Below are 14968 nucleotides of genomic sequence, written 5' to 3'. Positions count from 1 at the left end.
TACCAAGATTATTCTGATGTTTACAATTACAGTAAATAATAAATGGTATATCTAACCTTTGTCATTGCAACCAAGGACTTCCATTCGTAACCCAATACAGTTATCCCATTCCAATGGTAATACTTTTAAATAATTGGCACGAATATACGGTATTAATGGCACTCGTTCAGTGCAGTTAACGCTATCGGACGCCATAAACTCCTAGATAATATTCATAATATTACATAATTAATTAAAAGATGCAATTTATTTGAACATCACTTATTCAGTAAAGTAACAATCAAGTACTAATCTCATAACTGTAACTGTAACTGCTTTATATTACGAGTTTGATTGTACGATTATGTTATTAATCTAAATCAATCTAAAACGCATTCACACAACATTCATAATTTTCACTTGTTTATTGTGTATGCTTTTTTCTTTTCTTATCAATTTATTCTGAAAAATGTTTACAATATTCTTAAGAGTAATATTGTAATGACAATACAGGACGACTGAAGTACAAAGAATCATGCTATAAATGGTTCGAATATTTAAATAACTTTACTTAAGTACTTACTTGAATGGAATTCATCATATTTTTATAATCATAAAACATCATTTCATTATTGTCTACAGATGGGTAGCTAAATTGTAAAGCGAACCTCCTCAAGTTACAGTTATCACTTGCTTGTAGTAATAACCCTGTCATGATCACTCGTTGGTCAAACTGAATTTGAAACCATTGCTCTTGGTTGTTGAATTCGGCCTGCCAGCCATATAAATGATTCAAACGTCCACTGTTAGGAGAGTGATAGACATCAATAGAAGAAGAAGCTGTTAGCTGGTTTTCTTTTACCTTTACAGACTCAAGTCCAATTGGAAATGGACAGTCGTCTGAAAAGTAAATGACAAAACAAAACGTTAAATTCATGCTACATGCTTTAAACAAACCATATTTTTCGCAACGGGTGAACCGGTTTTCTATGGCAATAATTGTATCCTTTATCTTTCTTTCTGCTCGTCTTTGCAACATCTTTTACTTCTTAATTTGGTTCTCTTGTTAAATTTTTAAAAGTTTTTAAAATTATTCTTCTTTTTACTCGTGCTCTTTTGAATTCTGTTCCGGTGAGCTCTCATGTGGAAGCTTCAAAACGCTGGAACGAAGCGGTGTCAATGGACGGTATACTTACCATAAATACTTAAAAACTGATCTTCCATTTCCACACTGCCTTCACAATCTATTACAATAAATTATACCATTTATAATAAATCGAAAATAGGTTATTTGTATATAGTAAATTATGCTGAAGAAATAAATGCAAATGATGCAACCTACAGTTTGGGGGTTGAACACCCTTTATAGCGAATCCAGATATGCTATTTATACGCAAACATCCGAATCCTAATGAAATCCTTAATGTGTTTGCTGTAAAAGGGTGATCTAGTTCCAGATAATCATACGTTGTGATATTCTATAACAAAAATAATAGAAGTGTTATAGTGACACAAAACATCAGAAATGTAATATCAGAATTTAAACAAAAGTCCCTGCGACAGCTATAGTTATACTCTTTTAATAATCATAAATCCTAGGTTTAGATGAACTACAGTTATTCCATTAATATAAGTTCCCCAATTTGCCCTAAAAACTGACCAGATGTTTTTCGTGAATATTACAACCAACCAGTTCCCTCAAGAACACCGTTTATCTAACCTAAACCTTTACCAACATAAAATTAATGAAGAGATTTGACAACAGTATCTATCATTAAGATACTATCAATCAACATAAGATCAGCTGTAAGCTGATATAATGACATTGTGCTAATGAACAGAAGCTAATATACACTACAGTCTCAGCAGAGTCCAGACACACCTCACAGACACTTCCTCGAGAACACACCTAACCGACACTTCCTCAGACGCATACCTTAATTATAAGTACTGTACATTATAAGTAGATTATATATAAGTAAATTGCGACTTTATTGGAGATTCTCAACTCATCTATCAATAAATAATAATAATGATTTTATAAAGATTTTGTTACATTAATTATATGATATTACTGGTTAATGGAATGACGTAGGCAGTTTGAATAATGTTGTACCAAGCTTGAATGTTGATTAGTATTTACCTGATTTGCATCTTGATCTATGTATAAGTGCCATTCTTCTTGAGTGTTTGACTTATAACTGATACGATAAGCCTTAGTTTCATACCCAGATTTTGCCTCATATTCTATCCAGTCAAAATTGACTGCTGTAATAAGGTAGTCTTGATACAATTCAAGCTGTAGCCAATTTTCAAAAGGTTGATCATCCAATTCGGTGCCTAACCAACAGCTTGTAAACACGTATGATGATGGGTAATTAATGTCCTCCTTAGTGGCACTCACTTGTTCAATACTTATTGGTTCAATTGGCGTTAAACAATCTATTACAAATAAATACATCCATTGTTATGTAAGTTATTAAATTATAATAATATTATTAGCAATAATGTTATTAATTTTTATTAGTATAATCAGAAATTGTTAGGATACGGTTGAATGGTGAATTTATATACAAAGTATAATATATTAAAGAATTTAGTACTTTTGTCAATGCGCTTAGAGTAATATTCAAAGTAGTAAAGCCCGTACCGGTTCATGTTTTAATCATTTCCTATATTTTCTTTTTTATTCAAATTGAATTTATTACAATAGGCCCTATAACAGTTTCAATAGTCATAATTTAACAAAACGAAAAAAAAAAAGATTCCGAATCTTATAATTGGTAGATACACTTTTTAGCATTTTAATTTATAATGGTTTATTTATAATGGTAATCGATGTCTGTAATGCTTAAGTTTTTGAGACACTAAACAAATGAAATCAAAGAAAGTATCACTCTGAATAGAACATTTGTTACCTGCTTTAATACCAGTGATGACATCAAGTCGTAGACATATATCATTCTGCCACGTGACCGGTATGACGCGTAGGATATCACTGGTTACTGAATATGGCAGGATGTTCTTCACTATACTATTGTGATCCATATTACCTTCAAATATCTAACACAAAAAGCAAATTGTATTATATAATTAGGCTGCCTTTGTAGAAATTTGAACTGAGAGTTCACGAAATTTCAGGTCACCAAAATATTTTACCCGGTTTGACACCAAAGAAAAATTCTCCAACAAAAATGTCATAGTCACACTAATGGTTCATAAACCTTCAATCAAAAGTTGTCTATAAGCATTTGGGTTAAGGTAACAACATTTAAAATATGGGAAACCAAAATTGTTAAAACTCTTGTAAAACTTACCTGTTCCACTTGTTTAGGTGCGTAATTGTCATTTTCATATAAAAATTGCATGTAAATTTTCAAAGGCCTTTGGTAACCAAGTTTATACGACAAGACCCATTTCTCTTCTGAGGAACAACCTTGTAGTAATAAAGCGTATATTATATGTGGATCACTAATAAAAACTTCAAAGTACTGACTGCCATCGGAAGAAGATGGGATCCAACCAAGACCAAGTCTTCCTATAACATCAATAGCTGAGGATACTCCGTCATGCCGGCTATCTTGATTACTTGAGGTGGCGATAAGAGCATTAAAATTCCTCTGTTGTTGATTGATTCTTAGAGGAGTCAAACAATCTGAAACAGTTTGAGAAAAAGTCAAATAAATAACTTTAATCGTCATAATCATCATCCTTGTCATCATCTTTGTCAACATCATTATCTTCTTCAACGTCATTGCATTCATCAGTCATGTCATCACCATCATTATCCTTTTCAACCTCTCCAGTTTCTTCACTTTTCCCAGCAAAATAATTTTACCTGTATATAAACATCCAAGTAAGTTCACGCTAAGTCTTCCAGAGAACAAGCGTGAAGGTGACACCCAGCATACACGAACCTGTAGCGCTATCGCAGGAATATCGAAATACGTTCTCCTGGTACAACCACTTACGTCACTGCTCAATATCTATAATCAATACAATACAGTATGTATACAACTTATTAATCAAATGGAATTGCTCCATGAGGAATCTGTAAAAACTAAAATCATGATAATCAAGAATATTACAAAGTACTACGACCATGACTTACATACACAATCGTACATAACTTTCTTATCACACATTTGTATTACAGTGTTATTAAAAATGTAATGATTTCACATTAAATCCAATGTAGTTATTCAAAAAATCCTCCAGAAAAGGAGGGATCTATTAAAAAGGACAGTCGTTTAATATATGTAGAACAAAAAACTTTGTTCCTGTTTGGACTACATACATTTTTACTTCTGCTCCATGAACTACCATCATATGAACTTTGAAAATAAAAATGATCATTCAATTGTTCTCGTCCGTTAAATTGTCCAAGAATTCCTTCAACTCTCAATCTGTATGGAAATGATATGTATAAGCATTGAGTGTCATCGTTAGCAGACGATGGTCTCCATCCTCCAGACGCATTAAAACTTGCTCGCCATGCTTCGTTGCCAGTTAGTTCTGAATCAGCAGCATAGGTGGAAGGTTCTAGATCCACCGTCACAGAATACGGGCAAACCAATCCATCTATGTTAAAAACAACATTTAGCAAAATCAGTTTGATTTCAAGGTAAACGCTCATAGAAAAATTATTTTAATAATTTAAACAAATCTAAAAAGCATGTTTTTAAAAAAAGAAAGAGCAAAAAAAAAGAGAAAAAGATTCTCCTATTTTTCATGTTTTGTTTTTATTGAGAGGATAAATAAAGATAGATTTGATTCTAAAGCCCAGTATTTTAGAATATTTTACTTTATGAATTACTTATTTATTACGTTAATTTAATAAATTATATTCCATTTTAATTCAATTATTTCAATTGGCGACACTGTCGTCGTCCACAAATGTTAAATAACAATCAACTTCATAATTATTTAATTAGGCCTACACTTCATTGTTTTCATTGCTATTATAAAGTTAAAGATCAATACCATTGAACGTTAATTAAGGCGTGGAGAAATTATCTCAATTCGATTATACTGTATACCAACATCACAATTAAAGTAATTGCGGATGGTTTGAAATCGAATCTTCAGTCGTATGCCATCCTATTTTAGTTGACGTGCTGTAATGATCTGCTTAAAATGTATTTCTTATAATTACTAGGACATTGGAAAGTTTTGTAGAACCAGGCCTACTGCTAACATATAGGCCTATGAAACAATACGGTATGTATATTGTCTGTGTACAATGTGAATAATAACAAACCATGAAAGCAGGAGGATAATATTGGAAACAATATGTGAAAAACTAAAATTTACAAAAATTACTGATATTTTTTTTTGAGCAGAAAAATATAAAGAAAAATGTAGAATATTAACGGAAAACAATATAATTAAAGAAAGAACATATGAAGACAGATATTACTGATTTATTTGTAATGTATTTAATTATGCTATGAAAGAATAAAGGTGGTGGTTCACGCCACAAAAGAGAAAAAAAAACATATAGGCCTATTAAGATTCGCAACAATAAATAAGTTATTTTACCTGAAACGTTTGTATCTATAACTCCGCCATCACAATCTAATTTAAAAACAATTGATTTTAAAAAGAATTACATTACACATCAAATTATACCGTATCCATTTTTTACAATACAAACCCTTACAATCGAAACATTACCGTACAGTAGCCTAGTGACGTAACTATAATGACGTAACAAGAAACGCATGTGCCTTTCGTCATCATTGTTATATCGTCAACTCTTTCAATGCTTTCAATGCTATTGTATAGTTCACAGTTGGAATAAAGATTATTCATTGCTAAAGTTATACAACCGCCATTACAAGTTACCTAACGCATATGCCTATACAGTATGTAAAGGCCAACTCAGACAGCATATGCATATGAAAATATCAAAAGAGTGATATTCCTATACTTAGGTTAAATGACATACAACACATTAACTTACACCAGTCATTAGATGTCTGGGCACATCCAAATACTTCAAATCTGAACTTTGACCCGCTTCCAATATTCAACTTTAGTTGACGTGCTACGAACGGTTTCCAAAATTCGACGGGTGTTTCGAATTGCGAGGAATCAATTCGTACGGGCTGGACAAAATAAGAATAGAATTTGAATAGTGAAAACCATTACAAAATAAATAAATAATAACATAATTAGATAGTGGGCCTTGTATGTGTTAATAATAGGCCTAAACGCTTTGTTCCCACTTGGAAGCAACGAAACTACGTAGGTGCAAGTACGCAAGCGAGTCGACCAATCACAAGCGACAATTCGGATGATACAACGCGTCGTGATTTGTCAAATTACTTACGGTTGGCTAACGTCCTTTCGTTGCGTCCGCCGAGTGGGAGCCAAGCTTAACGGAAACCGTACAGATGACGTAGGAATAATTAAATAAACGAACCTTCTAGGATATTAAATAAGTATGTCTATAGTAAACAGTGTGAAAATGATGATGGGATCATGCAATAAACATAAAGATGAAAGCATTGATCGAAAAAGTCACAATACCACACACGATGCCATAGGCCTAGAATTATGCTTTAGAAAATGCACACACACACCAAAACATTAATCCTTACTCCAAATAAAGCTCCGTTTGAATCTAAAAATGGTTGAAAACTGGATGCGTCTAGACTGTATTCCACACCATTTAGTATGACATTAGAGCTTGAAGACTCGGTACCACCGCACTCTTGGAACTGAATGCTCCCAATATCGTACAATTGGGTAAAGTCCACTTGAATCCATGGAAATACATCGGTACTAGCAGGTTGCCAACATGATATCTGTTGGGAATCCAATGGTTGTATTACGTCATATCGGGCATTGTCTGGATTAGAGTTGTCAGAAGCACTTGAAGCAGTCAACTGGTGATCACCATCTTCTAGCCCGGTAGACTCGGGATAACAATCTGTTAAATAACAACATGGAAAGGGAAAATGCAGATTTTGCACTAACACTAACAAACCATCCTGCCATAACAGAAAAGAAATGGTGGAAATCATAATGTTTGAATGACGTTTAGGAGATAAATAAGAATTTAAAATGCAGTGCACCTGTATATCAGGATGAAATGAACACAGTACATTAATGACATAACTTTACAGCACACATTATCAGCTTTCTCCTCTTTATTGATAGGCCTACTATAATTCCTACCCTCTACCGGACTTCGTCAGTCTTCCAATTTATTGGTTGATTTTGTTTTTGTAATATATCATTATACTTCCATTTTTCTATTTTGTTTACATTTTTAATAATGTTGGAAAATTGTTTTCACATGTTTATTGAACTAATCCGACTTAATACTATGACAGACAAATAGACGGATATCCTTTATGGAGGATAAAGACCTACTATGAACGGTACCTCGCCTACCAAAGCTGAAGGACAAAACAAAATAATGATGAATGCGCTGCTTGCACAGCATTTATTACCAAATATATAAAATATTTAAATCTTGTTTGTACACAGACAAAGCTCTTAAGATTAAATATAACATAAACAATACGATAATAAAAAACACATCAAAAGATACAAAGGCATACAGGCAAAAGATTCCAGTAACAACACATTGTCATGATGCCTACAGTGAAACACAGTTTATAGTTATACTAATCTTATCTAGATGTTTTGCTGTTATATAGTGTTATGGAGTCCGGAAGACTTTCTATATCTACCAGCGAGTGTAAAGAGATCTAATACGGACAAATTTCGTATTCCAAAAATAAGGGATGAGACGGTTGTATGAGTATACGCTCTACCATTTTAAGGATCGCAACATATTTAGACTTGATGTCGTTTAAATTTGCTATTTTTATTAGATTTTTTACGAATTCATGCATTGTAAACGAACATTTTATTGATGAAGAAATAAAAGTGGGTCGATCCTACATAAGACAAAAAAAAAAGATTTTTTACGAATTCTCTCTAAGAGACCCATGTCATTAGCTGTAAGGCTGCCGCCCCAGATTATAAAACAAAAATAAATCACAATGGATATCGTCGAATTATAATATAATGCTATAATTATTTTTTGGATCAATATTAAATTGACGTAATTGGTGCATTATGTACAATCGTTTCTGTCCTTTTTTTTTTGTATTGGAGGTCCAATTAAGTTTATCGTCCAAGACAGTACCTAAATATTTACACTGTGAAACTATATTGATCCTATAATCACCAATCTTAGCTATGTTATGTTTTATCTTTTCTAAAGTCAATGATCATTTCACATGTTTTTTTAGTGTTTGGAATTCAATAATATGCAGACTGTATTATCTCAAATAAGAGAAAAGTGTGTGTTACTTAAGTTTGATGAATCTTGTGTCTTATGTCTACTCTTGAATCATGAGAGGGGAAAGGATATACATATGTATATTTATGTAAAGCAGCCACCTGGTTGTAATATTCATTGTATCATGCAAGACGAAGTTGGGTTAAAATATAAGGCATATGTAAAGAAGCCACATGAATGAAATGTTTGTATCATATTTGCCTGGATAACATGAGAAAGGACAAAGTTGGTTTAAATAAATTGTGCCTGTAATGCAAAGCAGCCACCCGAATAACACACATTTGCATAATCAGGAATTATTCATATTAGGCATCATAACGTTCATATGTTTATATCGTCTTTTCTAGGGTCTAATCAATTTGCGATGGGGAGGCAACTTCCAGAGTATGGCTTTCTATTAGAATTACCGTACTCTGCCGACAATTAATATATCAATATAAATAATATCATGGAGAATGGTATAACAATAATTTGCATTTAATTCCAACGTATCACTTACAAGATGTTAAATATTGTTATATGTTTAATAGTCAATACATTTGTAGAAAACTCTATACACATCAGTTCAGTAAATACCGGTACGGTAACAACTGACGTAAATCATTCGGTCCACCGTGTAACAACAGTATAAATATTGTATAAACATAGTGAATCCGTAACACGTATGCCTAGGCCTACATTCTTTAAACAGTCAAGACGCATCGTAAACTAGTGATTTCTTCTCAGAATCAGTCACACAACATCACTACTACTATTACTTGTGTTTTTAGCACTTTATCCATCCATAATCACAGTATAAACCAGGCCTACGTCATCGTTTATACATACATACCTGTAACAGGGAGTTCCTATTCATTTTTATTTATATATCAGGCAAATGAGGTAAACCAAGTGTCTTATGCAATACTCAGATAATTTGTATAATCATACTCACATTGGGTGTTAGACGGAGTCACCGTGAAAAGAAATATCGATATAATAACCCACTGTGATTGAGCCTGCCAACGCATCTCCACAACTTCACACAACTACAAAATACGGTATAACACACAATACCCAAGGAATGGTGTTTTGAACTAAATTCAGGTTGAGTGAATCGACAAATAAAACAGCCTCTGATCAGTGAACAATATAGTAATACCTTATCACAATGGAGTGTAGAGAATGAGTGCATGTAATCGCAATCCTCCGTCCAAATCAAGGTCGAATCAAATATCTTTTATTATTTCCTGATTCAACAAGCATCCAATCAAATCAACCGATGCATGGTCATTACTTTTAGGTATATTTGTTGTCCAACTCGGCCAGGTAACTGTACTTGTTCAAATGAACGTGACCGTATAGCAATCTATTGTGTATTACATATCACCACCACAGCAATTCTGAAGGTCCATTGTCGGTGTAGGGTTAAATAAAAAGTCATATTCAGTCGCACACCACATTTACAGTAAACAGTCGTAGATTTGATTCCTATTGGTGCAACAGCTAATAACCAAAACAATCTGTCTATTGGCTGGTCCCCTTGTGCCAAATGTAACACAATGGAGATTAAAAACAATTTTTTAAATAAGAAAATATATATGAATAGAAAAGGTGGGAATCTAAGAAACTTTTACTCGTCAGTCCAGACAAGATTCACAGGTATAAGTCCGTCAGACTTGTAAAACACGACATGTCGACGTCATTGGTTTGAGTCTAATTGACAGGATGATAATGGCAAGTAGAAACACAGTGAACAAAGAGTACACACAAATTGTTTATTTACAATAATCTTATATATAGATGATGATTTCATTAAAATCTGGACTCAATTTCGAGGCTATAATGGATGATCATTCAAAATGGCAAACATAGCCGCAATTAATTAAGGTATCGGTAAACTACAGACAAACCGACAAATACACATTCATTAGCTAAAATTAGTAAATTTCTATTAAGTAAAGTACTATTCGTTGATTAATCAACACTGAAGACAGAATAAAAATAAACATATTAGCGATAATGGATTATTAGGAGTGGGCGGTACGAAATGAGATAATTGTAATTAATATTGCAGGGCGAAACCAGTTAAATGAGGAGCGATATTTGGAAATATGCCACCATAGATTATAAACTTCATTATTACGATTGTAAAGAAAGTGATTCATGCTGATTGATAAACTTATAAAACTTGTCTACAAAATACAATGTCAATTCTTATATAATTAAAGTACAGACGTAAACAAAACGGATGGATATTTATAGACTGATTAACAACATGGATGAATTTATTCTATTACTAGTATTTCTGTTTGTTTAACCACATAAATCTAATTTAAAAAATGTATCTGTTAAACAAGTATAATGTAATGATTAAAACATTTTTAATAAAAGTGCTTTTGTTCAATTTTGTATTCTTCCTCTTTAAGTACGTACCGTAAATAAAACGGATGGATTCATAGACAAAATGATTTACAAAATGAATGAATGTATTCTATTACTATTCCTGTTTGTATGTATTACTCCATGATAAATCTAACAAAAAAATGTATCTGTTAAAACAAGTATAATGCAATGATTAAAACATTGTTGCTTTTGTTCAGTTTTGATTGCAATGTTCTTCCTCTTTATTCTGCCAAAATTTAAGAAGCTTCCATGCAGTTATAAGTTTTTCGTACATGTGAGTCTCATCGTCAGTTTCTCTCTCAAGCTTTATGTACATATTTGGATCTGAAATCAGTTGACCTAAATGACCTTGATCTTTTCGTAATGTTACACAGACATATCCCTGGTCTACTGTTTGCATTGGTAGGTTTACACTTAAGTAGCCCTCCATATCGACAAGAATTTCGTTTTTTGATTCTTGAGGAAGAAGCATGTAATATCCATTCCGTTTATCAAGAACTGACGTGTTTCTGGATTCGACTATCAAATACCCGTATGTGTCTACTAACAAAGGTGCATATCCTTGCGATTCGGCTTCTTGTGCATTCCACATTAAGTCGTCATACACGTGATTCACAGATTGTGATGCAACCTCGTTTAATCTTAGATATCCATTTGTTACATAATGAGGAACACTTTTCTTGTTATATTGTGAACTTATATCTTGACCTTTGACCTCTCCTTCAGCTCTTTCCAATGTAGACTTTTGTTGTTTTCTTCTGCATATAAACATAATTACAAGTAAGCCTATAGATAGCCCTATTGCAATAGAAACAGTGATAACAACAATTTTCCATCCCTCAAAACTATCCTCTTTAGCATCGCTGCAGGGTGTAGCGACGAATCCGCAGTTTTTCTTATGTCCTATTGTATTTGTTTTGTTTAAATAAACTCGACCATTAATGGTGTACAAGTGTATCTCATGACAAGTATGATATTCCTTGTAATTGTAATAACCATTCAAACTGAACTGACTTGCTTCAGTCAAATTAAGATATCCAAGTTCCGTTGTATGTATCAAGTCGTCTGTCTCTTCACACAAACTGTCTGGTAAATCCCAACAAATCTCTGTAATCTCGTCACATTCATTTACTATTGTTGAATCAACAAATCTACTGCAATATTGTTCATCAGAACATGATCGCATACCGACGTAACTAGCAGAAGAAAGGATTAAACCTGTAGAATACACTGTACGCCTACTTTGTGTTTCCATGTCAACTTCAAATTGACAATTTTGAACCAATATGGTGTTCATGTTAACCTCGGTATAATTTCGCATACATGTTACACCTGTAGTATTAAATGAAACAAGTGGTAACAGTACATCACAGTCACATCGGAGTGGGTTTCCTACAAGCATAATGTCTGTATCTTGAAGTGAGTCCACAATCGATTTTGGAAATGATGTTAAGTTATTGTTGTTAAGGTTTAATAATTTCAGGTTTGGTAGATTATATGTGCACCTGAAAAAAGACACATCAGATATCATATTGTTTCCAAAGTCTAAAACTTGGAGATGTTCTAAATCTGTTGGTATGAAAATATGTTTAAAGTTATTTTGCGATAAGTTCACTATAGACAGCATGGGTGCTTTCCTGACCGCAGCAGTTATGTTTTTCAAATTCCTCAATCTATTTCCATCTAATATAAGCTCTTTCAAATGACAAAGTCCATCAAATGCATCAACATCAATTTCTGAAATACTATTATTTGACATCTTTAGAACTTTCAGTTTCTTAAAAGCTGATAACTGATTGGTCTTGATACGTTCAATTTTGTTGTTAGATACTATCAGCGTTTCTAGATTAACTGGCAAATAGTCAGTTGGTATTTCTGTAAGTTCATTTTCAGACAATGAAACATTGACGATGTTTGTCGTTGAAAGATTAAGATTACTTGGCCAACTATCTCGTGACAGATCATTGTTTTCTAATAGTATTGTTGTTGCTCCGGTGCAATCAATATCTATAAGATCTTGATTTCTGCAATCACAGACACCATCCACAATGATGCATCCATGCGCTTTGGTGAATAATATTATGGTAATAACCATGTACCAAAAACTTAAATTGGCACTAAGTATCTTCTTCCTGGATCCAGCAGACATCTTTAAGCTGCAATGAACAACAAACATGTTTTTATTAATAAGAGTGTATATCTTCTCTACACGTCATAAAAAAAAAACCTTCTTTTATACTTATATTTTATATGAAACAAATCTGCTTAATCATGAACACGTAGTTATGACTATAACCAACTGTATCACACTGTATTGACTAGTTACTCAACCTCCTGTAAATTATTATAAAAGTCAAAACGATAAATTAAAACAACCAGAAGGAAATTGCAGAGAGTTTAGCTAACACTCTTCGGTACAATATATTGATTTTTTGTTGATTTTCAACTCGGCTCAGAATCGTTAACAATAGACCACGCAATTTTTCAACTCATATTGTCACCATCCAACTCATAGACATCTGTTATGTGTATACTATTACTTAACAACAAAATTTATGCTTTATTTCAAATTATATAGGCCTTATCGAATCTTAGACAACAACGGCAACTATAATAAAAAAAAATTAATAAACAGAAATTGCGAGCACAAGCAAAATTAATTAGACGACACACAATGTAGGCTTAATATCATAATCAATGACGGGTTGTTAACAACACAGGTTTCCAATTAAATATGACACCTAATAAAACATTAATTATTATTAAACATAATTCGATGTACTTTTTCTCGTACCCGGATGTTGATTAAATTACACAACTTACGGGATTGATACCTAACCTGCCTTTAATCATGAAAGAATTACTAATTCCTCCGATCCATCCTTAATCATGGTGTATGCCTTAATTAACCAACTTAAGCACTTTGAAATACACAAATATAAACTATATACTTAAGATGTAAACTTACCATGTAATACTGATCAACTGGTAGATCGAGAAAATCATTAGTCATAATATAGTGCACGATTTGAGTTAATTTTCTTAGTAACTGACGTCAGTTGAGTTTAATGCTTAACAATCTATGTATTATAAAAGAGGCCATTATGGGCCAGTGCGTAAGCTGAAAGGGTGCACAAATACCGCACACTCACAGTGTGTACACTCACTATAATATACAGCCTACAAATGCCTTTGGTAATAACAACAACTACACATTATTGTGACGCATGGATATCACGAGATTTAACTTTTTATAATATTACCAATATTTTACTTTGTACAGAGGTCACATATATTTTCCATTTCGTCCATTATTATTATATAATGTTTAATATTATTAAGTTTAACGTTTGTACTGTATTTGTGTAAGTGATCTGTTGTCTAGTGTGTTAAGGTTCAACGTAACATGGATTGGAAAATCATTTTTGCGACTCTTTGATTAATATAACTTAAATATATATAGACCTTTGTGTTTATTATTATTAACGCGGGAAACTAAATTTAAATTAAGATTAATTAAATAAATATGTAAACGAAATATCGTATTGGTACCAATAAAGTGCTAACTAAACAAGATATAATCATTGAACAACCACAAAAAAGATCATAGTCCATTTTGTTCACACTGCAGAGCATGCACACTGTAATGATATTATTAGCGTTCTGGTGGTAATTGAGCAAGACTCAGATGATCAAAATCATATTAAAAGTAAGTTTAAACCTTAGAATACACGTCAATGGTTTTCAATTCACGTTATCTTAATACATCCTATTGATATTGACGGCACTACTGTGTATCTTAATAATACCAGAAGGTAAATCATATTGTTATTGACGACAATACTGTGTATCTTTCAATATTCAATTCCATACAGAAGTTTAGTGATTTCAATGGCCTTTGAGTGACTGTATTATATGCAACGATTCATTTCATTTTTAACAGGTAGCACTAATATGCGATCAAGTTCTATATTTGTAACCTTTATATTACTTAATCTCATCGCCCGTGTATTCTGTCAACAACAAAATGGACTATATACTTTTATAAATCCTCAACAATCTTTTGCCCAAATATCCGTACCATGGATACCGAAAGATGAACACGGTGCTCAGATTCGATTCAAGACAGTGGAGGTCAATGCACTATTGTATTATCATGAATTCCGCGACCTTACAGAACCAAAATACGCCCTCTGGATGGAGCTAATCAACGGGGAAGTTCGTATTACCCATGTTTACAATGAATATGAAGAAAGGTAAATCAAATTTGATCAATACATT

General features: G+C 32.7%; 3 protein-coding genes across 3 annotated transcripts; all 3 read right to left on the bottom strand.

Annotated features, from left to right (window-relative positions):
- Nucleotides 1–51: 51 nt before the first annotated feature.
- LOC140062081 (EGF-like repeat and discoidin I-like domain-containing protein 3) lies at nt 52–4497 on the bottom strand. The gene is made up of 9 exons (XM_072108127.1): nt 4277–4497; nt 3818–3965; nt 3297–3634; nt 2898–3042; nt 2123–2421; nt 1322–1457; nt 1176–1223; nt 563–879; nt 52–201 (listed from the first exon to the last, which is right to left on the bottom strand). The coding sequence occupies exons 3-9, from the start codon at nt 3345–3347 to the stop codon at nt 52–54; spliced, it is 1146 nt and encodes a 381-aa protein (XP_071964228.1). The 5' UTR covers nt 3348–3634; nt 3818–3965; nt 4277–4497.
- Nucleotides 4498–5421: 924 nt separating this feature from the next.
- LOC140062080 (uncharacterized) lies at nt 5422–9423 on the bottom strand. Its single transcript, XM_072108126.1, has 5 exons — nt 9237–9423; nt 6585–6916; nt 5945–6089; nt 5521–5556; nt 5422–5426 (listed from the first exon to the last, which is right to left on the bottom strand). Exons 1-5 carry the CDS (start codon nt 9310–9312, stop codon nt 5422–5424), a joined length of 594 nt encoding a protein of 197 aa, XP_071964227.1. The 5' UTR covers nt 9313–9423.
- Nucleotides 9424–9496: 73 nt separating this feature from the next.
- Nucleotides 9497–13721, bottom strand: LOC140062610 (uncharacterized). Its single transcript, XM_072108901.1, has 2 exons — nt 13656–13721; nt 9497–12843 (listed from the first exon to the last, which is right to left on the bottom strand). The coding sequence occupies exons 1-2, from the start codon at nt 13691–13693 to the stop codon at nt 10881–10883; spliced, it is 2001 nt and encodes a 666-aa protein (XP_071965002.1). The 5' UTR covers nt 13694–13721; the 3' UTR covers nt 9497–10880.
- Nucleotides 13722–14968: the final 1247 nt, after the last annotated feature.

This window comes from Antedon mediterranea, chromosome 11 (genome assembly GCF_964355755.1).
Source record: "Antedon mediterranea chromosome 11, ecAntMedi1.1, whole genome shotgun sequence".
Lineage (NCBI taxonomy): Eukaryota > Metazoa > Echinodermata > Crinoidea > Comatulida > Antedonidae > Antedon > Antedon mediterranea.
Note: the sequence above shows the minus strand (reverse complement) of the source record. Positions and strands in the feature narration are given on the sequence as shown.